At 44.7% G+C, this 24,297-nt stretch overlaps 1 protein-coding gene across 1 annotated transcript in view; it reads left to right on the top strand.

The window, feature by feature from the left end:
• Positions 1-6,881: 6,881 nt before the first annotated feature.
• Positions 6,882-24,297, top strand: part of SDC4 (syndecan 4) — a 38,013-nt gene continuing 20,597 nt past the window's right edge. Inside the window, exon 1 of the mRNA XM_069652207.1 lies at positions 6,882-7,229. Within this exon, the coding sequence (XP_069508308.1) occupies positions 7,176-7,229 (54 nt within the window). The 5' untranslated portion in view covers positions 6,882-7,175. The remainder of the gene's footprint in view (positions 7,230-24,297) is intronic.

The following is a 24,297-nucleotide window of genomic DNA, read 5'->3' as shown; positions in this document are numbered from 1 at the left end:
CCTAATATTACAGGAAAGTGGGCCGCACGAATCAAATCAAATATAAGTTCTTCCTGGTGTATATCCATCTTCACCTTGATCTCTAGGGTTTCTTGTGTGATGAGACCTGAAGTTAGAGGCGTGCCATCTACGCCTTCTACAGGAATTGACAGACACTTCTTCCTTCTGGGAATAAGGTGCTTTTTAGCCCACCCGTCGTCCATGAAATTACCTGCCGCGCCACAATCCAACATGGCAAGACACTCCACTTCATGACCTGTTTCCCATTCCAATACCACTCTAAATACCATTAAATGATGAGAGATATCTTGTGGATTGGAGACACAGGGATTTATGGCTGAAACCCCTCCCTTGTCCCTGTTCAGGGTCGGGGTTGCTCGTTTTCCGATCTCCTGGGTGGTACTTCTGGACAATCCCGCAGGAGATGCTTCTCTGAGCCACAATACATGCAGAGATTCAAATCTTTCCTTTGTTTTCTTTCTGCTGGAGTCAAGGGACCTCTTGTCCTTCCTATATGCATAGGTTCATCGGTATGGAGTACTGGTGCGTTCTTTCCTGAAGACACAGGGAGATAAGGAGGTACCGGAGTGAAAGGAAGGGTCTTTCTCTTTTCAGCTCTCCTTTCCGACAACCTGAATTCAATCTGTAGAGCTAACGAGACCAAATCCTGGAAAGTAGTGGGTCTGGCAATTCTAGCCAACTCATCTTTTATATCATCATGGAGCCCTCTCCTGAAAATGGTCTGCTTAGCGGAATAAGGCCATCCTATCTCGAGGGCGATTCTTTGGAAAGTAGATACATAAGTCTGAACATCTGAAGAGCCCTGTCTGGTATCAAGGAGAGTCTCATAGGATGTGTACAACACTTCAGGTCTTTCAAACCTGGCTCGAAAACGTTGCACAAACAATCCGTAATCGTTGAGTACTGGGTCGGCATTAGTAACCAGCGGAGTAGCCCAAGCCAGTGCGTTTCCCGCTAGATTGGAAATGAGGAAACCGACTTTATTCCTGTCGAGCTCGTAAGTCTTTTGCCGGAAAGTGTAATAAATGGTGCAAGAGTCTAGGAACTCCTTTATTCGCTTGGGGTTACCATCGTACTTCCCGCAAGGCAAAGATAATGGAGGTAAGTCTCCTCGACCCTCGTCGCTCCGTTGTACTATTTGCCTTAAGTTGGTATTGTCTGCCTTCAGAGCGGCATTGTCGGTCTTCAATGATTGCACTTCTAGATTGATGCCTTGTATAGCATTGACAAGTTCTTGGTATTGTTCCAAGCTAGCCATCTTAGGGCGTTGCAATCTCTCAGAATATGCTTGAATTTCCCTTTCACCCGCCTCCTCCTCCTCCTCACTTGAATGTTCGTTTTCGGATGATTCGTCAGAAGGAATGTCTCTTCTCTCTCTCCAAGCTGCAGCAGGCTTTTATTTGGGAATTTAGGATGGGCTAATCCGGAGGCCACCCTGCCTGATTCAATTGCTCGGCAGTGGGGTCCTCCAGGGAGACCACCCCACAGGCAGGGAAAAGCTTTGCTGAAAAACCCTGTTTATGTAGAACGATGTTGGCAGAATCCAGAGGTTTTAACTGGATTCGGTGACGTAGAAAAGTGGTGGTCTTCTTTGTGGAGGACTGCAAGGACCAGCATGCACCGGTGAGATCTTTATCCCGGTAAGATGTAGAAGAGTAAGGCGATCCAACATAGATTAGGGAGCTCCGACAGAAAGACGGAGCGAGGAAGGTTCCAGGCACGTCTGAGGGTCCGGAGCGGAACTGCCTTTGCTGCAAGGAATGACCGCGGGAAGCGCGATAAGTGGATCGGAAACCCGAGAGGTAAAGTGAAACCAAACGGGAAAGGATACGTTCCGAGGAGCGGAACGTAGGGGAGGAAGGGAAACAGAGGTAGACAAGAGAGGAGGGCAAGGAAGGAAAAGAGCACAAGAGTATGCAGAGTAGAACTTGACAGCGTGTAAACCCGAAAGCAATGAGGGTTGAAACGCGCTGTCGAAAGCTGCCGACGCGCATAAATACACGTCACTAACAGGAAGTGGAAACACTAGAATGCTGCATTCGCTTCTGCCATGAGATAATACAGCTCAACCCTTCCTCCATTGATTCCACAACTTCCATGGTCGGCGGATCATGACAGCACCATTTTGATGGGGTGACTCAAGAACTCAATCTAAGGTTTCTGCTAGAGGTAGGGCAAGGTTGATTCGGTGTTGTCTGGTAGCAAAGTGAAGTATCCAAAGTGCAGGATCATCCAGATAAGGGTTAGCACAGACCATGGTGTTAATCCAGCAAGTGTGGGTGATGATTACATCAGATGTAATGGAGGATGTATGGTGACCAGTATGTATAAGTCAGACGTAACCAATGTGTCGTGGATGAGTGCAGTAAGTGAAGAAGAGTAATAAGGCACCAGTACATGGTGGTGTGAACTAGGTTATTTTCTCATAGTTATTTTCTCCCCCAATCATCAGTACTAGGCTATTCGCAGAATTGTATATATGTTAGATAGTGAATGATCGTGTGCGGTATTGTTTCTTCAGAACTGTGGTTTAATTGTGTTTTGATTAGAAAGGCCTATAATAAATGTATTGTTAATATACATCTGTCTAAGAGTAATCTATGGAGTTGTACTGTGTGTGCTCATTGTGGGCTTCCAATTACTCTCACCACTCCTGAGAACTAGTCTTGACCGCCTGCCAAGCTACCGTAGATTGGTCTGGGTTGTCCAGAAGGTTCCCCTGTTTCACTAAACTAGGGTGGCCTCCTAAACTTCTGCCCACCTGATCAAAGTTTAGAAATCCATCTCAACAAATAGAGCACTACGAAACATTGCTGATTGCAGCATTGCACCAACCAATTTGTCTTTCCATAAACGACCAAGGATCTCTTCCTTGTTACTGTTTGCTCACTAAATGGTACTCAGATCATGACAATACAATGAAAAGTTGATTTTTAACAATTATTCATCTACATGAAAAAATGTGAAACACAATCAGAATAAGGATTCCTTTATTTATGTGAGAAACATAACATCCGATGAAGAAACAGACTAAACATAGCCAATGCCTTTCGGACACATTTCCTTCATCATGGCAAAGTCTGTTTCTCCAACAGGGCAAAACTAAATCTTCAATGTAGAATAACCTCCGAAAGTGGCTGTGCCATGCGTGATAAATCTTAAAAAGATGTTCTTGCTGGTGAAAAGAAAGAAGCATCTCACCCAACAAGACTTGTTGCTAGATAATTTCAAGACCCAAGTATGATGTAAGTATGATGTTCCAATGGAGTCTCTCAGTTGGTACATCATACTTGGGTCTTGAAAACCAACCAGGTCTTGCATTATGTGAGAATACAGACATTGCCCTGATGTCGGACAAACGTCTGAAATTCATTCGCTATGTTTATTCTGTTTCCTCATTGCATACTATGTTTATCTCATTAAAGAACTGAATCATTACTCTGATTATATTTCAATTTTTCATGTATATGATTAATTGTTCTCAATCAACTTTTCATTGTATTGGCATAGTCTGAGTACCTTTTGGTATGCACACAGTACCAAGAAAGAGAACATTGGTAATGTATGGATAGTCCCTCCTCCAAACTCACCTTTCCTAGGCTTCAAGGACATTGTACTTGACTGGCTGGTTTCCTGTCTCTCAGAGTGCTCCTTATCATCTCATGGAATTCTAACACATCCTCCACCCTCTTTCTAGTGTGTGTCTCACAAGGTAAAGTCCTGGACCCACTCCTCTTCACTGTATATACCTCCTCCCTAGGATAAACTATTTCATCCTTTGGCTTTTCCTAACACCCAATTGCTGATGACACCCAAGATCATCTTCTCTTCCACCCCGTTTACCCTGACATCTTGGAGAACATCACAATCTGCATCTTCGCCATCTCTCTTTGAACTCCTCAAAGATGTAAGTGATAGTCCACCTGGCTTCAATGCCAATCTCACTCCCCCATCCCTGATCACCTTTCCACTGGACCCTCTCACTCCATCACCCAGGACTCACACCCTTGGGCTTCTCTTAAACTAAATTATTTAATTACTGCCATTGCCTCTATATATCAACTTCTAAACATCATGAAGATCTGCAGCACCTTACCGACCACACTGCCAAAACTCTAATCTACACCCTGCTTCTCAGCAAACTCAGTTACTGCTCCATCCTGATCCTATGCCTCTCTCTTTACAGTTTTGCTCTACTAAATAAAGTATTTAACTTTGACACACAGGCTGTCTACAACCTACGGTTATGGATAACCTGTTAAGTCATGCACCAACCCCAATCGTCTCCCCATGTAGGAACTAAACTGGACCTCTAATTAGGCAGAAGAGATTTCCCGTTGTTAAAAAGGTGGGAAGACAGAGTGCGGAAGGATCAAAAAAAGAATAAACAAGCATAGGATTAGCAAATGTACTGCTAACCCCAATAGGATCAGAACAGTGATGCAGATGACGTAAATTACTGGATTTTGGGTAAAAAAAGTGTCAGGAATAGAAAGGCAACAGAACAGGGTCAGAATAACCGACACGCCGGCATGAGGACATAAAACCAAAGAAAACGAAGGGACCTCACGGGTGGCACGAGGACGTGTTTAAAGGTGTAACAGGAGAAATCCAAAGTCTCGGGGGGAACAAATTCCAGTAGGTCTGAAGCAAAGTATATAGTAATAGGAATGACAGGGGAAACAGCAGAAAAGTCCAGAGGAATATTGCTGAGTTAGCACACATGTAGAACAATAGACAAAGGAGCATACAGGCAATCCACGGACACAGCAAGGGTTCAGTATACACCTGGAGCAAGATATACAAGAAGCAGGCAAAGCAGTACAAGGACACAGCAAGGGTTTGGTACACGAAGGAAAGGGGCAAGGACGGAAAAACAAGGAAGGCGAAACAATAGGTAGGACTCGTTGTTGTGTTATTGAGCGCAGCGTCCTCTTCCACTGCACCTTTCTACCTGCAGCTCGTCCTATCCAGCGTAACCTGCGATGCACGTTACGTTTCGTTTGGAAACGTGCTGTGGGTTTGCCATGGTGACAGTTGCCGGAAAGTGTTGTACGGGTGCTCAGAATCCATGCAAGGCATTACTTGTTCCACAGCCATCGCTTAGAGCTGATGAACCTAACCACTTTCACTCAAACTTTTCAGAACGATGCATCTAAGTTATCATTGGAGTACAAAAATGTTATTGTACTTGGAGACTTTAATCTGTGGGCCGAAATAGGATCAGGTCAAACACACAGTGCTCTTCTTCGAGTCTTGAAACAACTGCATTTTACACAACTTGTGGTGGGTCCCACTCATGTTAAAGGCCATACTTTGGACCTCATATTTGCTCCACCAGCTCTAGTAGAGGTGTACCATAAAGCTCTGAAAACAGCCAAATCGTTATTTTTTGAGAACTCAATTCAAGAAGCAGTAAATACTCCCCAAAAATTATTTGACATTGTAAAAAAAACAGACAAAACTGGATAGTAACATGCAGATGGTTACCTCAAAAGTTTTATGTGATGAGCTTTCCACCTTCTTCATTAGTAAAATGGAAGAGATTAGCAGTGGACTGCAGTGAAGGGAAACCCAAACGAGGTTAATAATGCGAGTGTCGAAAGTGGCAACTTAAAGCTGGTACCAGAAGAAAAGGCAGAGGTATGCTTCTCGGATTTCACCCTAACAAACATGGAGGAACTGATTTGATTGTAGCTAGGCTTAAATCGACGTCGCCCCTTGATCCCATCCCCTGAAGCCGTTTAAATCTGCACCTATATATTTTTATAATACATTGGCCACTGCAGTAAATTCATCCCTGAAGTGGGGACTGATCCCCTCTAAACTTAAAGCAGCTTTGGTCATACCACTATTGAAAAAGCCGACCTCTGAGACCTCCACTTTGGCAAATTATCGACCCATTTCATACTTATCTCACTCAAAAACTCAGACAACCATCTCTTGCACAACATGCCGCACGCACTTCACCACACTGCAACAACACATAAGCCGCACCAACAGCACATGCGGACAGACACCGATCCAATACTCGCACCAAAGCTCAGCACCAGGTGTCTACCGAGTTGAAGCTGCCAACAGAACACCACTCCTCTCACTATCCTACTCCCTCTTCACCTTGCTAACCCATCCCACCTTCTCGTTTTCTGATCTGCCAAACCGCCTGGGGACCAACTCCGTTGGGGACGGTGCTCGGTACAAATGCCTTTAACATTTACCCACACATTGGAAGAGCCAGATTCCCATAAAGGCAGGACTTTTTTTCCATGGTACCGCACAACAGTACAAAAGTTTTAAAAACAGTGCAATATGATCAAATTGTGTATTTGCTCAACATCTGACACCAAAGACCATCTAACCTTGACAAGCATTGGTGATAAAACTCTATTTAGACAGACCTAAGAACGATTATCTGAAACAAGGGTGTAAACAAAGTGTCAAAATAATACCACAGCTTATTCTTGGGGGGTGGGGGGCAGGATGGGGCGTGCTACTTAGTTCATCTTTGGGGAACCCGGACCTATCGAGAGACCTTTTGCGGTAGTGGAAACCAGTCATTGGGTATGCAATAAATAGCTGCTTCATTTGTTTCGAAACCACGTTTGCCAGACCAGCAATGTGTTTCAATGGGGTAACAAGTTAAAATGCACTTCACTGGCCTGCGTTTGTTCTGACATAATGGAAGCGATGCTGACTTCCTCTGTGGAGTGCCCCGGAGTCCGAAAACGAAAACGAGACCAGAGAATCTCCCTGCTTGAGTTGTTGTGAGGTGCTTTTTCGGCACTTCCTTTTCCTCAGAACTGGGAAATTCCTATGGGGGAGGAGGAGCAGTATAAAGACCTGCCTGAGAGCGCGGAGGAGGGACTCTACTCTCTATACCAGTAAGCCTGCAGCGTGGGGAGGAGGCGGTGTATAAAGAAGCCACGGGACGGGCCGAGCGGAGACAGCCAGAGACCGTGACAGGGAGCTTCGAATTTTTAACACAGTAGAAGCCGTAGAGTGTTTACGAGCCTTGCAGGAAACTGCCCGTGATACCCTCACGCCGGAGTTTAAAATCCCGCTGTAAAGCGACTGCAGATCCTGAAACCGCAGCCGACCCCTGTTTGGAAAACTACACTTTTCCTCCGCCTATTGGATTGCGCCAGCGTACCGGGATGTGGAGGCTACTGACCTTGTGCGCCCTCTTGGCCGCCGTGGGGGCGGAATCGGTAGGTGAAGGTGACCGGGACGCAGAAGGGGTGATTTAATCTTACTAATTGCTTTAGGGGTGCCCCTGCCCACCCGTGCGCCATCTGTCCATGGCCACGTTCTGAACAAGTCTGGGAGAGTCAACTTCCCGAAGCCCACTCCTGTGGCGGTAGTTCAAGGAAGTATTGAGCAGTACTTTCTTTAGTAGCTGTCTGCCGATTCTTTCCCATAACCTGTGGTATTTGATGCCACCCTATTGTGGCGTTCTCGCCTCTCAAGTTGGGGTAGGTTGGATTGCCTGCTCTTAGGATACTGGGCTTTGAATCCCAACTGTGTGTACTGTTCAGTTGCCCCAATAGATGCCTACGTGCAGTCTTGTCAGCTAATCCATTACTATTGTCGCACTGCTTTTCTAGTGACTTTTTCTATGGATACTTTGTTTTTTTTCTAGTGCCTCGGTGTCTTATTTCATTATGATTGTGGGTGAATTCCTAATGGGCGTTTATTGGCTTGTTGTGACTTATGCACGATGGCGGGAGGTTATCCTTGTCCCGGATCTTCCTTGCTACCCAGCCTGTATTTTGTTACGGTTGTGGACGTCGGTCATGCCCTCGGAATGTTCCAAGCTCTGTCAATGTTTCCTGGTACGTGCGTGGGTCTTGTTTGTGTAGTTTCAGCTTCTTCGTGCCAGGTTCGGATGTTAAGAGTGTGTGAAGTTTCTGTTTGCTCAGGGCCTTGAGCTGGCTGCCATATAATTGCTTGATCTTGGCCGCACCCCTTTTCGGGAACTCGCTTGATAAGCAGTACTTTATAGGCTTGTATATAGCCGGTATATTTTTCTCGAACGTGCACAATGACGGCTATAAACTATCTGTTTGGTTCTGCCATTAATATACTTCCCGGGTACTGTGGTCACGCATTAATAACGGCTGTGCCATAACTATAAATACTAGAATGCAAGGAAAAGGGGGACTACATTAGCCATGCTGTTTCTGTTGTGAGAAGCACCTTGGAGCTTAGATTTAGGGCGCCTAAAGAGACCGCTTGTAATTTGGTGTGAAACAGTGACATTTTGTTTTTGGGGCTATTTCAGAATCTCTCCCGTCATAGAAAGCAAGTAAACAGACATACATGCCAGTTGTATTATACGTTTTAAATATTCTTTAACGTTTAGAATTCGCAGAATGTAGGTTGCCGTCAGCTCAAGGGGCACTAACCCCTCCCCGCCCCCACTTAATGATGGCACTTGCGCAGTAGCCAAAACGTAGGTTGGTTCAAAATGGGTATATTCCTAGTTATGGGGCACACCTAAGAGACTAGAGCATCATGTGTATAAATGTCACAGGATTTAACTTTTTTAAACGTGGGCGAGACGGGGGATTTGATTGGTGATGTTTTCAACGGAGGTGTGAGCTACCTTCCATACACGCTCGGACACAAGAGGAAAGGGGACTTCTACCGCCCCCTTCCATGACGTAATTTCAGATCCCGATCCACGGACGTGAGTCATTGGTGCGTCAGCGCGTTTTGAAACGCACATGTTCACGAATTGCGTCAGCATTCTGCTATGCACGCTTCCATACATGGAACAAGGGGCAAACCGTCTGTGCTCCACTGTTTGAACTACACACGGGGCGTCACTTTACTTTCTCATGGAGATCCACGAATCTTAGGAATCGACCCTGATAATTATTGTATAGTAGATCTGCCAAAGGCTGGATAAAATATCGGTACAACATGGCAGTATTCTTGATATTTTGGGGTAAAGTGACTGGTTATCCCCCCCCTTAAAAGTATACGAGTTCGTGTATCCCATGCCCGTAACAAGATTAATCTACGCTCTAAAATGGCCGCCGGATTTCCCCTTTTTTTTTTGGTTGTTGAATTATGCCTCAGATGTTCTAGTTCACCGTACACCTGACCAAATACGGGCCTGCTTCCGTCTATCGAGTAAACATCACTTCTAACCGTGTGTTTGTGTTTTTTTATTTATTTATTTTTTTTAATTTTTTTTCAGTTGCATTGGAGTACATTGAGGGGGGGGCGTGAGGAAATGGCATACTATAGGGACACAATGCTTGTAGGCGTTTGGTTAGTTACCCACCCAATTGACCAGCCACGCTAATTCCTATGGCCATTCCCACACACTTTCTTCCTGTGAACTAGGTTTTTCAAACCCTCACATCAAACTTTGTGTTTGTCACTGTCGAGTTAATTACTCACACTCACTACTGTTTTTTTGCTTAGCCAGGTTGGCCTTATGCCAATGTTTTGCTGCACCTGGAAGGGAGATTTTCTCACAGAAAGCAGGAAAATGTTTTACCATTCGTTTGGAACTGTTTTATTGGGGGGTTGGTGGTGGGGGGAGGGGGGTTGGGGCGGCTTCAAAAAAATGTCTTGCCTAAAAATTGTGCGATTTGAAATGTGTGACTATGCACGTTCTTCCCTGATGGCAAAGCCAACCGTTTTGGCTTGTATTGAAGTACTAGGCATTTGCCAGACCCTGCTATGCTACCATCGAGTACCACTAAGTCGGTGCCTGGCAAATGCTTTTACCAGGCCTACACAATAGCTAAACTGTTGGTATTACCAATGCTTGTATTTAAACTGTGATCGCACTCGTGAAGGCAGTCCTAACGTTGTTTTACAAAGAAAATATTTCAGGAAAGTCGCACATGTCATAGCGCCACCTAGTTTCCATCACTAGACGCTTACCACTACTTTAGGGTTGGATAAGCAGGGCAATTTAATTCACTGCAAGCCTTTCCCTCCTGAGAATTAATTTGAGACGTTTACTCTTCCAACCATTGAGGGTTGGTGCATTTGGGGTAGGTTTATATTGGATCAACAAACATTTTTATGGTGGTTTTATAAAAGCTTGGACGGATGTGGATCTTTCTTGTCAAATGTAAACTAAGCCATTCTATGGATGATCCCTAATAAGGGTAAAATAGGCCTGAAGTTCTCTGCAACCTTGAGCTGTTTTTCTGCTGTTAAAAAAAAATGCCATGCATAAAATGGCACTGGTCTGTGAGACCATGCGTTTGGTCTAATTTGCCTACCCATTATGTATGGTGGTAAATGCGGCATGTGACATTGCTGAAGTAACTTAGTTTACCTTCATATTTCAGGTGGAGTGCGTGTTTTTTCCTTAAGCCTTTATAAACGCATTATAACTTTGCTGATGTGATCCGTTTATCAACAACCCTAACACCTCCCCCCCTGGAACTATCATCTGGGCACAATACCCGAAAACTGTTTTGCAGGATTCAGAAGTCCTGTTGGGTCATCTTCTGGATTCTGACCTCTATTGAGCTTGGTGGGTCTTGCAGCGCTGTTTCCTCTGGCTTGGAATTGAACGTAGGCACGGGAAAGCTACCGTCGGCCTGGTGAATGGGGCATCCGTAGAGTGGCTGTTTGGGAGTGCAAGAGGTGCCCAGGTTCCACAAGAAGTGGTCTTTGATTGCTCTCCCCAAGGTCTGCACTTGCTGTCACTGTGATTGGCCTCATGTGAGGTCACTCGTTGTGGCCTGCACCAAGTTTGTAATGTGTGGTGCAGGTGACCAATATTTTTGGTGTAGTCTCTCCCTCAGTTCCATGAACATATAGTGTGAAAGGTGGTGAGGCAGCCTACTCTGCAATTACATTGATTGTTGCAGAGCTACCAGGGATAAGCAGAATCGGCGCAACTTTCCTCTGGACTTAATTTCTTCTGGTAACTTTGCTGCATTAAAAGAATCGGCATCTCCGAATGCTCATTTGATCCTGTTCTTACTGCATTGTCTGATGTCTCCCTGTTGGGTTGGGTCAAGGCGCCCATAATCTAGAAGAGTGCCATCTAATGCATTGCCATGATCCAGGTGCTAAAAGAAATCTCCTTTGAGAATTTTAGGCTGAAGTGGCAGTTATTTGGAGAAGGGAGTGGATGGGAGCCCGCAATGAGTTGACTTATCCTGCGGGTGATGTGAGTTGATGGGTTACATTTTCGTGGCCATGGAGTATGCCCCTGTGGTAATTCCCTGGATTTCCCTTGGAGTGCAGTCCTTGAGTCAGACCCCATGCTTGCAAAATGCCCCTACTTGGATGGTTTTGGAAGGCAGAACAGCAACCGGGCACTCGCTTGATAATTGTAGAGGATCCCTTTCAGCCTATCTAATCTCTTGCCTGCGATTGGGGGTTGTGGGTGGCGGGTGCGGGTACCCTCTCCGTACAGCGCAGGGTCCTCTTTGCATTCCCGTCAATTGACCACACAAACTCCAGTGTGAGATTAGCTCATTCGGAGTTTGCTGGCGGCAGATTGCCAGGAGAACAGTACGGCCCCCAGTCATGGCTACCATGCACTGTCATCCCATCTGCATCCTGTTTACGATTCTTCCTATCTTTGCAAGAGGACCTAGGTGACTATTGCTTACCTTTGGATGCTAGATGAGTTTGTCATGGCCGCATTCTGCGTTTCCCCTACCCCCGCCCATTGTGGCTGGCTGTCAGAACTGCTAATGCTGATTCGCAGCAGGGCAGTAGTTGTAAATTGCTTACTCTGCACCCTGTTGTGTTCTGAATCTGGCAGCCGTACCTATAGGGTTGTGCCTGCACCTTGATTTGGTCTTGCAGATCGCATTTTTAAGTGTGTTTTTTTTTTTTTTTTTTTTTTTTTTTTTCTTGGAGGGCATATTTCCTGCATATGCTGTATTTCAGCCCACATTTGTCTTAAGTGGGTCGCAAGCATTACCAAGTGGCTACCAATCAAAGCTCATGTCCTCCGAACAATTGCTTTAGGGTGTAGGTGAGGTGTACCATTTTCTAGAAGCTTAAGTGGTTGTGTGATTTTTAGCATTTCTCAGATGCACATCGCCGTGGGAAGGATGTCTAGAGCACTAGCATTGGAGTCAGGGTTTTCTCCCTTTTTAGGTTTCTTTCCCTTCACTGTGTCGACTGCAGGTGTTGGGTAAGGAGGCTACTGGCAGAGTGATGCCGATTGGCTGACAATTCCTCTGTACACCTTTGACACTTTAACTGCTGCTATCGCTTTGTGTCTGTCATGGAATGTTTGTTCGTGAAGGTTTCTGGCATGTTGGGGAGTTAATCTCTGCCTAACAATGAGACCTTGCCCCGTCATTATCTAGAGCTGCATACTCTTCCTTCTGCAGCTGTTGGCGCTGCTTCTACTGTGCTCAGAATGTGATCAATAGGCTTCGTGGACAGGCGCGCCCTCTGCCACCTCACTCTGGCTTGGTTGCGGACAGTTCCTTGCCAGTTTATACATTTTTTTTTTTTTTTTGCCTTCTCGAGTGGTGATAGTTCCGTTTGCTAGCTCTGGGTCCTGTAGTGGCTTGTTTTTGGCTGCCGTGAATTGGTAGTGTGAAGGCAGCAGTTCTGGCTTTCTCGAACATAGTATGCAGATCGGCGCAATGGACCTAGTCCACCCTATCAACTACTGGTCGTATGGCTGCTTGACAATGCTCATGATGGATTTATCTGATGCCTTTTGCAGAGCAAGATGCACAAATTAGCCTGTGGACTGGCTCCCCTCTCGCAGGGAGGCAGGTGCCTGTTCACTTCTTTGACTTCAACCCTCTGACAGTCATTGGCTTGTTTTAGAAGGCTAGTATAGTTGCCTTTTTGACATCCGCAAGCCCATTATTGAATTTTTAACCCATTTAGTGGTGGGTTCAGTTCACAAATCCACCTGAAAAGCTTGGATCATGGAGTAGAGCTGGATATGCTTTCTTGCAGATGGGAGTGTTCCACGGATTTTAGGGTGGAAGCCTATATAAATAACCACTTGACCATTAGATGTAGTATTTGCATGAAATCCTTGCCTCTCTGCACTGTTGTATCATAACATTGGGGATACCATTAGGTAGTAATAGCTCCAGAAAATGCAGACTCGTATTAAATTAATTCTGCATTGAACCTCAAAACACACAATACAATTCATGTTTGCTTAACTATGTAATTGGCTAGGTTTTTGTGATTTCAACATTTTAAATATATACAGGAGAGATCAAATGGCCAGACCTTAAAGAAATAATGAAAGGTGTATTCTGTCACAATGCAGAAAGCTGCTGTATGGTAATGATTTCCATACAGTTTAGAATGTCACGTACATTTTACACTCTTGCAAAGGAGAAAAGTCATTTTTACTCTCTTAAAATTACATTTACACTCAGTTTAAAAACTGAGTAAAATACTCCCACCTCAAAATCTTATCTGGAGCCAGGTTTTGAGTATTTTGCAGAATGACCAGAGCGACGGGTCGATCCTGAGCTCTGGGAGCATGGCATAATGATTAGAGAAATTGCGAGCTTAGTTCACCTCCTGCCATAGTTTTTCTATTCTACAATGATGGTCCTGACATTGCCCCTTGGTTTTGTGCTGACTTTCCTGTTGGGTTTCGCTGGCCTTGAATACCTCATGGGGGCTCCTTGTCTGTTATGTTTGCCTTCCTCATTGCACTGTCAAGGGATTTGGCTTGTGATCTGATGGGTAGGGTTCCTTAAGTTTCTAACTTGGATTGTTGCCCCTTTTTATGTAGTGAGTTGGTCAGCCATCACCTGGTTTCCTTTCTGCCCTTTTGGAGTCTTTTTGTTCCTTCCTAGTATTGGCACACTCTGCAGTGTGGGGATTTCATCCAGTTTGGATGCAGCAATGTTCTTTAGTAGGTAGAAAGGAGGGGGAACTCCTGTGTCAAGTCAATTCGTTCAAACCAGTGCTTTGTTGCACCCCACCCCCACACTCAAAGAAAATGGGCAAATTGTTTCAGAGAATGCACTATGTATTTTGAGTGACATCCACACACCACTGAGTTGACGTTTACTTGCCTTTTTTGTTTTCAAATTTGAAAACAAAGGATCAATTTTATAGAAATATCTGGCGGGGGGGGGTAGATGGGCAGACTGGGGGACGACAACGTTTTAGCTAGATCAATGATAAACACCTTATCCCACGTCAAGGTTACTGGATATTTCCTTTGCCAGATCACAGCTCCTATTTAGCTAAAACCCTGTTGATGATGGTGGGAGAGTCCAGCAGCAACAGGTGCTCATGGTTTCACACCCAAAGCTGACAAATTCCGACTAGTCCGCCATGTGGTATGGGAGGGGAATCATTTAGGATGGACAGTGAATTGCTGACTTTGAATGGCAGAGACTTAGCTTAAGCTCTTCTCTGTATAGACCACGTTTACACCAGGGATGCAATTTTCAATTTTTCAGCTACTATCCAGTCATAAAGTCCCTCGCCCCCTTAAATTCTACCTACGTACAGGCCACACGATTTCTTACACTCCAAGGGTCAATTATCAGTAGCTAATAGCGAGTGCGAATTTTGGCGCTGGTTTTTGTGCATTAAGCTATTCTGCCTTTTTATCTCTTTTATAGAAAGGGTAAACGTACATTTCTTGAACTTTCTGGGTACTTCATATAGTTCAGAAGAGCCTGTATGTCTTCAGGAGCTAGCTGTTGTTGCAAATATACGGATTTACATGACATTAACTTTGGGGTTTGAAATGTATACAAAAGGAGACCTATACTGGGTTTTTCTGTGATTGTTGCAGCACAGATTGCTGATCATAAACTCAGAAATGGCATGTTCTAAGCTCTGAATGTAGGATGTTTTCTCATTGATAAGAGACTTCTGGTTTTCTCCACAATTGGGAACCATTTTTGCCAATGCTGTTATAAGGCTCAGTTGGCCTTTATTTATTGCTGGCTTACAACAAGGTACACCTTGGTTAACCGTGCTCTGTGAATAATATAAAGTGATGGACGGTAAGTTTTTTAAATTGGAGCCTAAGCACCGACTAGTTGCTCTGGACAGCCCTCCATTCCATCATTAGTTTTGGTTATTGGGCAGTGCCATAAAGATCAGAGAGATGGATGTGGAGAGGGACACACTATACTGCCCATGAGTGGTTGGTGTTTTATTCATCCATTGGCCATGCAAGGCCTTGTACATTCCATCTGCCTACCTTTCCTTGTCCAAAATTTACCCCCTGGGATCTGACTGTTTAAGGAAATATAATAGTTTCAGAAAGGTAATACCTTAATTGCAGGTGTAAACCACCAGTTCCGGTGTATTAAAATTGTCTTAACCAAGGAATCCTTCAGCCAATGAAAATCTGAGCAAATGTCCCCCTGAATCTATTGTGTGCACTATTTTCTTGTAAAAATAAGCATTGTTCAAGCCAACTTTATCGGCTCCTGCATTGAATGAGCATTTTCCAGGCACTGCCATAGTACATGTGCTGGGAAATGGTGGTACTAACACTGTGGCCATTTTATGGTCCGATAGTAGCATTGTGGTGGCAGTAAGTGGAAAATGCCTCTACAAAAGCCAAAACGGACGCCTACTTTCACACTGTCCAAATGTAAACCACCCAAGACTTGTTTCACCTAGTTAGGCTTCATCTGGAGGTCTAGCTTGATGGCCTACGTATAGGTTGGAGGTTGTCCGAGTCTGAATTGGCACAAGGACCAATCCTGCATACTGGTCGTAGAAGGTTATTCTTTTAGTAGAATAACCTGACCATGTGCCTGTACCTATTTATATGCAGACTCAGTGAATCGGTTCTGAGTGTTCCGATCGTGCCCATTGTGCTATTGTTCCAGGTTTTTCCTACTTTGTGCTTACCAGCCAATGTACTCCATAAATATGTTTTGAATGCATGACATTGTGTTGCCTTTTGGAACTTTATCTTTGCACACAGTTGGAAATTAATTATTAACATTAGCTCGATAAGGACTATAACATTGAGTCACAGTTCTTGTTTTGATAATTCCTTGACAAACCCAGTTTTAACATAACAAGGTAGCACGAGTGTAGTGACGCATGTACTCCATTGAGTAACATTGTAACAAGGTTTCTACCCCATCCTCTACCAGGTTGGGTCTGGATGTCCCCAAAGGCCTGCCCCAATCTGGATCTTTGTTCCCCGTCCCAAACCTTTCCCATGTCAGCCTTGTGGCGTCTCTTATGACAAAACAACTCCCTCCCCCCCGCCCCCTGCTTGTTTTCCATATACCCAGGGTGCGAAATTTGCAGTCTCCACTAGCCAGTTGACTCTTGCCCAGCAAAACATGGTGCGTGTTTATTTTTTTTTTTTTCTCCCCTTCACCTAGAAATGGAATTGCTACTATAATCCTTTGTCCTTTCGGGTAGGCAACCTGTGGATCTCCAGATATTTGTGCCTCTATGCACATGTGGATAGTAGGTCAAAGATCCGGGGAGCCAAGGATGCCTGTGCGTTGTTGTTCAAAACTATTTTGCTCTAATTGTGTGGGCCGACCTCCCCACGCCCCCTTCAGACAGGCTTGCACCTGGTCTGCCTTCACCTGTAACTTACTTTTTGTAGCTAGTGTCTGTTTGCAAATTTTCTTTGACCTCTTCATTTAGGAAAGTCCATTGGCTCACTTGGTGGCTTTAATGGAGGTGCTCAATTGGCCTTAATTATGTGTTCCAACTGCCAGCATAGTGGTCTTTCTTCCATTGCCTCTTTAACGTTGTGGAAACCCTACTTCTGCTTGGACTCTGAAGCTCAAGTAGTGGCAGTGCAAGAGAAAATGTATCCTTTGCCATCTTTGATTCTGTGGCTTTTATTTTCTCACAGAATATAGCTCTAGAAGATGAGCCAATACCTTATTTTGCTTATTTAAGAGCTTTCATTGAATGTTTCCACTTCCTCAGTCAAACCACAGCATTACATGTGTACTGGATTTGTAGTTTTGCTCTGAGAAGTATGTATTGTAATCAACCCCCCACACACTGCAATCTTAAAGGGGGGCACACGGGTGGGTTGTGTATAATTTGTAAACTTTTTTGTGTATTCCCTGATCTCCAGTATTACTGCCGCATTGTAAGCTGTAATTGTGACCTTTTTCAAAGGTGTATCTCTGCCTGAGGAAGTGAGACATTCACGAAAGCTCGCAAATGAGCAAAATAAACAACTTGATTAGCCTATAATCTACTAATTTTCTTTCTTTTCAACCCTTGTTTATACGGTACAAGCGAACTATGATATATACTGTTTGACGTATCGGAACGTGGCTATTAATAAACGAGCCGTTCCCACTAACACTTTTTGCATATCACTGTCATGAATTTTGCACATCACGGGAGTAACTTACTGTACAACTGTTTGGCTAAAGTTTGATCTACTTTTACGTTGATTCTTGCACAAGTATTCAATCTTCTTGTCAAACCTGCTTGACCTGCCCAGACAGTACTTATCCGTTGGCACGAGACCAGCGTTTACAGCCCTGTGAATTTATCCTTAATGCTGCTCTCTGGTTCAGGCTTTAGATTCATGTGTGTGAGCTAGAGCAGCATGTAGGAAAAACAAACCAGACCGAAGTATCTGCCAGGTTTAGTACTCGATCATTGTTTGAGATTCCAGCAGCAAAAGACAAAAATAGAACCAGAGCATTGCATGATTGTTGTTTTTTTGGGGGAAAGGGCCAATTGGTCTTACATTGGGGAAAAAAATGAAGTACTATATTTTTCTCGTGCTGCTATATTTGTGTCCGTCTTAGCTATGGTTTTAGATTCTCCCATTGCTTTCTCAGCCATGGGCAAAAGCTATTTATTTTTTATTTTGATACACAGGCTCTACATGGCACATAGGGTGGGACAATAGGACCTATTTGGTCCAGAATGGGACGGGAAGATCTAAAGCTGGTTTTCGCAGCATTGTGAAGGCTTTGCAGAGTTCATGGGTTGTGCAGAGTTCATAGGTTAATGTTATCAGTCATCGGGGTTTTCTTTGAATCTGTAATTCAGTAACAAAAGAATAAGTAATGAAGACCTCACCCTGCCACCCCCTCCAAATCCCAAATACAGTGACTGGCAAAAATGTTGAAAGATGAAAATGGGCGATGTTTGAGTGAACCAGTCACTTTAAAATCAGTATACCCCGCCCTCGGCCACCCCAAGACCGAATTCCTACTTCTGACCAACCAGTGAATACCATGGCATCCAGATCTTGTTTTCTGATCTGAACTTCGAGGGCTTCACACACCAGCTGACCACTCAAGTCCCTTGGTTTCACCATTGAGAAACCACTTTTGCTTGCGGCTCATGGCAACAATGCTTGGTGACAACTTTCTCATGTGGAAAATAGTATTATCCCAGAAAACATTTCAGGTCTCCTATCCAAGGCTTGGTGCTCACGCCAGGGCTCAATATTTAATTTATTTAAAGCGTTTAATGAGCAGGAGCTGAAACCAACTTCTGGGTGTCTGGCATCAACCAGTAGGTAGAAGCAAATACTTTGCATTCCTCAAACTTGCACATGAGATGCAACCTTAATTGTTTTCCCTTATGTATAACCCATAATACTTCAAATGTCTTAGAGGTGTTCTAATGCTTCGTATGTCACATGGCTATGTTTGTATGGCCCCAGCCTAACTTGGGAGCCAAAAGTAGCTGTTGGTGGCAAGCTAACCAGGCTTTCCGGGGCCAGAAGCAGGAGCTAAATGGCTCACAGCTCCCCTCAATTTGGAACCCTGATCATAATGGCAATGACCTTTTGGAAAGCCTTTCCATGAGGACCTAGCACCCCTGGGATGTGGCCATGCTGCACCATGACTCGTCAAAGGTCTGCAAATTCAACCACAGCACACTGACACTCCTCGAACACTGCTCTTGATGATCATATCTTAAGTTCTGCCTCTACAAGAACGTCACCCTGAAGTCCCCAAGCTACCTCACTGAGAAACTCTGCATCTCTGAAGGCCATGACACACTAGAAGTAATTACCTATTTAATCTCTGCCGGTTCAGGAAGGAAAAACAGAACCCCGGTATTCTGTCTACTTGCCCAGGCTCTGGAAACTCCTGCCTGTCCACAACAGACCCGCCTCACTTTTAAGTTTCAAGGAAGAAGCTGACCCTCCTCTTCAGGAATTGGCTCCTCCCTAACAAGTCCACATACCCTGCTCTCCCCACCTAACCTGATACTGGGTGATCAGCGCCCCCTGTTTCCTCCCCTGATTGCAAAATTGCCTGCACCATTGTTGGCTTCCCCCGTCCTGTGTATCCATTTCCCTGTGTCTTCGCTATGACTTATAAAGCGCTCTGTTGCCATCTGAAGCCAGTTGCGTGCTCAAATATCCTTATAATAATCGTAGCTATAAAAATCCCTGAGTAAGATATTACAAAATCCATTTTTTTTTTTTTGTGGGTGTGTTTTTTGGAAGCCGATTAGAATCAATTTCCTTATCCTGAATTTCTAATCCTGGGGAGAGGAAACCATCAGGAGACCAGTAGTGCTCACAGCATGAAGGAGTCATTGGATAATGGCAGAGGGCGGGGGTGGGAAGCTGGGCACTACCGCAACTATTTATGGAGTCTTCATTTGTCTTCAGAGCCACTATATCCAAAACAAGTCTCTGCATAAACCCTGCAGCTGCTCCAGTGTTGTCAATGGCACATTGCTGTGCCAGATGAAATAATATGCCCAGAAGCGGCAGGTGTTTTTATTTTCCCGCTATACCACCCGCTCCTAGGTGCAGCATTCGAATATGGAAATTCTCTTCCTTTTTCAAAGCCCCCTTTTCAGGGTGCAAAATGTACTCTCAACTAGCCACTGACCAGTGATAATGGACTCTTGAGTAGAAAAGTGTTGGTTGTATGTGTGTACAGAACTGACGTGATTGAGTTTTTCTTTATTTTTTAGTTGGGAGTAAAATTAATTTTGGGGAGTAAAAGTCCAGTTCCCAATTGGTGTGGTTATATGCGGGTAAACCTGTTTTAACTGAAATGTGTTCGTAATAATTATTTGCACCTATTTATTCATGCAGATAAAGATACAGGTTTACTACTTCCCATCAAGCATGGGAGAGCCGTTGGGCGGCTTGGAATGTGGGCTTGTACCAGCAGTTCAAACCTGCAATCCTAGCCACCTGATTGGCTGGCTCCCCCGCCAAGGGTGCTGATATGTGGTTACTCCTGTCTGAGCATCACTGTGGCTTGGAGTCTTCTTTGTCCCAGGCAGAAGCCCAGGAGGCGACTCGGAATGCTACCTCTATGCTCCGTATTGTACATCCAAGGGAGTCTCCCTTGTTTGATGATGGGATTTGCTTCCCTCTTTCCCTTCTGTACTCTGTTCCAAGCAGAGGTCCCAGTTAAGTCACTAGTAGGGCAGGTGTGAGACTCCATTGTGCATACAGACTATAAAAATTCCTTAATGCTGGTTTCTGTTCACATGTCAGAAAGGCAGGCTGTCCACGGATACATACACCAGTTCCCCGCAGTGAATGCTGCCCTGCCTCAGGGGAGGGTCTCCGGCCAAGGATCTTGGAGAAACCTTAGAGACTGACCATCTTATTTGCTGCTCGACTCTGCCCTCCTGTGGGTCCATTTATTTAGAAACCCTTTGTTATAGTTGTCCCATCATATCCTACCTGTGGGGGTGAAAAACTCTGCGCTTTCTTGAAGAGCATTAGTGCAGATGCTGGACTAAGGGCATGCCTTTCCAGAGCATTCAAAAAGCTGGTTTGCAGTTATTTTTTGCTTTGTGATGCCTTGGTTGCTCGTTGATGAGGTCTTCAATGTGGGCTGGTAAGGTAACCAAAGAAGGGCGAGTTTGAGTGACAGCGATTGAGATGTTGCATGCTTGACTTATTTGAGGTGGGATTGATTGGAATCAAGGAGAACTGGAAGCAAGTTTCTGGCGACTTAGTGTTTGAACTGTTGATCACAAATTGGATTGGGGGAGCGGGGGGTTGAGAACTTTTTTTTTTTTTTTGTGCTTGAAGGATTCGTTGCTCTGTGGATGTAGGTCACCACTCCCAGAATAGAAGTTAATTGTGGAGAACCAGGGGTGTGTCTGTATAGTGATAATTGAAATGCATATGTGTGGTAGCCACAAGCCACCAACCCGGGTGTAATGGCTCATGCATATGCTTGAGCAACACCAGGATTTTCAAAGGTGGAAGCAGGAGCTAAGTAGCTCTGTGAAGTTGAGCAGGTCTTTTGAGGTTCATGGTGTAAAGCATTCTAGTATCACTATTGCCAGTCTCGTGATCAGGGTTTTTTTTCCTAGTTTGCTGTTGGAGAAGACTAATTTGTATGCTACTTAACGTTGGCATGGCAAGCACTACACTACATTTAAAAAAAAAAAAAAAATCCTCAAACGGATCAATTTGTTTCTCAGAAGAATCACTTGTTGGTTGCAACACTGCTGCCTGGTCACCTGCTTTTGTTATCTGCGAGTAAAGAACCCTGTCTTTTCTCTAGCCCGTTGCTTTCACATGAACTGCAGAAGAGACTGAAGGCCCTGGACCGAGCTTATTTCCTTACTGTTATCAAGAGGAGCATGTTTCATGCAGTGTTCGCTTAGGAAATGTTAAAAAAAAATTAGGTGTAGGATGGGTTTTAGTGCGGACTTTGGGTTGGTGCTTAATAGTCTGCATTTATGCGAAATGCAAGTGCTCGCCCAAGCCTGCTCATGTTGTAGGGGGAAAATCGAGTTAACTGCAAGTCTGTTTGGCAGAGCCCGGAGCAGGATCGGATTGGATGTGAAAAACGAACCACTCCCGTGCAGCGTCACTTAATTCTAAGTTCATGCTCCATTGCGATTCATCACTAATCCATTAACGGAACCTGAACGTGGGCTTGGCACTTTGCTTGCCAGCCAGACACCGAATACATTTGACAAACGTTAAATCTATAGGGTCACATATGCTATTCAATTGACCATATTATGCAATGTTTGGCTTGATGGCGTTACCCCTAGTCGTCCAGGCTGACTTAACTCCTCGAAGAAATGTAAGCACTACATGAGGATATAATGTAATCCTTTAAGACTTCTCATGTTTATGGTCAGCTGAACGCACACTGGCTGTCTGTGTGATCTGCTTCTGACGCTGGAGGGGGAATTCTGTGTATCGCCAGACTCTGCAAATGTGAGCTTCAGGACCACCTTGAGGGAAGGGTTGGCATGGGCATCGGGGGCGTCACAGCGTTCAATCTCTCCACCCACAATCCTTTTGAATTAGCGCATTGTGCATAGCGATTGTGGGTGCCAGCAAGGGATGTTGTATTTTGCTGATGGCATGGTATTTTTAAATGGCTGCGTCTTAATCCAACTGGGCATCCACTGTTTTGGGCGACTGACACCGCTGTGTGCTCTTGTGGATTTGAACGTATGCTTCTTTGGAAATGACACAGCTTACATGGGCATGCCAGTTGCTGTAAACGAGGATAAGCTGTTCCAAGGTGAGATTCGACCAATGGATGCCTGTTTTGAAACTTGACAATGTCTGTATCCTTGGACGTTGGTTCGGTTCCGGGTGTCATTTGTGCCTTTGTCTTTGTTTCATATGATGGGTTAGAGGTTTCGAAGCACGGCCCCGGGGATCAAACCTGTGTTCTGGGTCGTCTTGCTTCCAAGGCGAGCACATTGCTCCTGAGCTGTCCTACGACTTTTTTTTTCCAGAATTTTTTAAATGTTTTTAATATAGGGGAGACTTTGGCGTAATTTCCTTGGGGGACACATCGTGGCGGTTCTACAGTTGCTTTCAAAGGTCTGGTGGGCACAAAGTCAAAGGAAGCAGACCTTCTGAAAGCTGTGAATGTGATACACAACATTACCAGCAGTAGCTCTGATACTCTCTCGTTCCCAGAGTTGGTAGTGAGGTGCTGAAGCCTGGGTCCTCCTCAAGGCTACTCCTTTGTGAACATAACTGCTTTGTGTTGCCTAAGCTTCACTGCAGTGCCTCTGACCCGACCAGTGGGGCAAAACTGTTTCACAATTAAAAAGTTTTCATGTGGGCTGTTCCTCTTTCATGTGCCCTGCTGTGCCTGGACAGGCTTTTCAATGGCTTGAATAAAGCCATGTGAGGTGGTGGAACCATGACTCCTTGCGAGGCACTGACTAATGAGAGAATGGCTCTAACCTTGTTGGGCTCTCTAGTGTGATCTGTTATGGATGAACGGTGGCGAGCGGGTTTAAAATGAAATGTTCTCTATGCCTCCTGCACGTATTTCAGAGTAATGGGGTGTGGTGCGTTCCTTCGTTGTGCTCGCTGGTAAATGAGAATGGGGTTTTTGTCCTTGACCATGCAGGTTTAGCCAGCATAAGTCCTTGCTAACTGTAAATCCGGATTCTCCTCTGTTCCCCCACCTTTGTTCTCCCAATCATTGGTTTAAAGATCTTTCGAAAACATTAAATGCCATGATTTGATAGACTGTAAGAAGTCCACTCTAATGCTTGGTTCAAAGGTGGGTCTAGGTGCCCGGATCCATGTATTCAGTAATCCAGTCACAAAAACAGTAAACTGCCTAGAAGGTCAATGCATTAATTTGCGGGGATCCATTGGGGACTCAATGTTTTGAGAGTTTACAATCCAGGACTGCTTTCAAGAGGCTTATCCCCAGGACTATTATGCTTTCAGAAGTTTGCCTGCAGGCCTCTGTTGCAGAGACAGTTTCTCCCTGGTCCGGGGATGTGAGCAACACACTTTTGTTTTCCGCTCTCCTCCTGTTGTGAATGGGGAGCTGCCCCTTTGCATCGTCCTATTACACCTCCTCTAACCCCACTCTTCTATCCCCACTTTCACCCTTCTCTTGTGTATGGGACACCCCTGTAAATTCACGGGGTCAGTGGCTGTCCTGAAATTCAAACGCCCACCCACATGTTTCATGTTTCAGATATGATTACCTTTTAGGATCTGGTGACAAATGAGTTTGCAAGACCTGAACTATTTAGGTCCTCGTTATAGCCAAGAGGAGCCTAGTTGGTGTTAAACTGAGAGCTACTTATGACTCCCCAGGCAAGTGGCACTATACAAACATACTATGTACTGTGTAGATATTGACACACCTAATGGATATTTATAGCATATTGGATAATATATAATGGACAAGTTAGTTTGCATTTTATGTAGCAATTGGCTTTTCTGTGCTAGTTCCTGGATCCCCAGGTGTAGCTCCTGCCTCACGGGGGGTGGGGTGGGTTGCCAGATACCCAGAAGCTGCGTTTTGCTCCTGTTCAACAAAACCTACTTTCTACCCCTGTGGTCGAAACAGCAAGCTTTGTCACTCTTAGTGTAGAAGCTTCATGGTTTTTTTTTTTTTTTCTTTTGAAGGT

The sequence above is a fragment of the Ambystoma mexicanum genome, chromosome 3p (genome assembly GCF_040938575.1).
Source record: "Ambystoma mexicanum isolate Mex_15411 chromosome 3p, UKY_AmexF1_1, whole genome shotgun sequence".
In the NCBI taxonomy this organism is placed as follows: Eukaryota; Metazoa; Chordata; class Amphibia; order Caudata; family Ambystomatidae; genus Ambystoma; species Ambystoma mexicanum.
The sequence above is the reverse complement of the archived record's forward strand: the minus strand, read 5'-3'. Positions and strand labels throughout refer to the sequence as shown.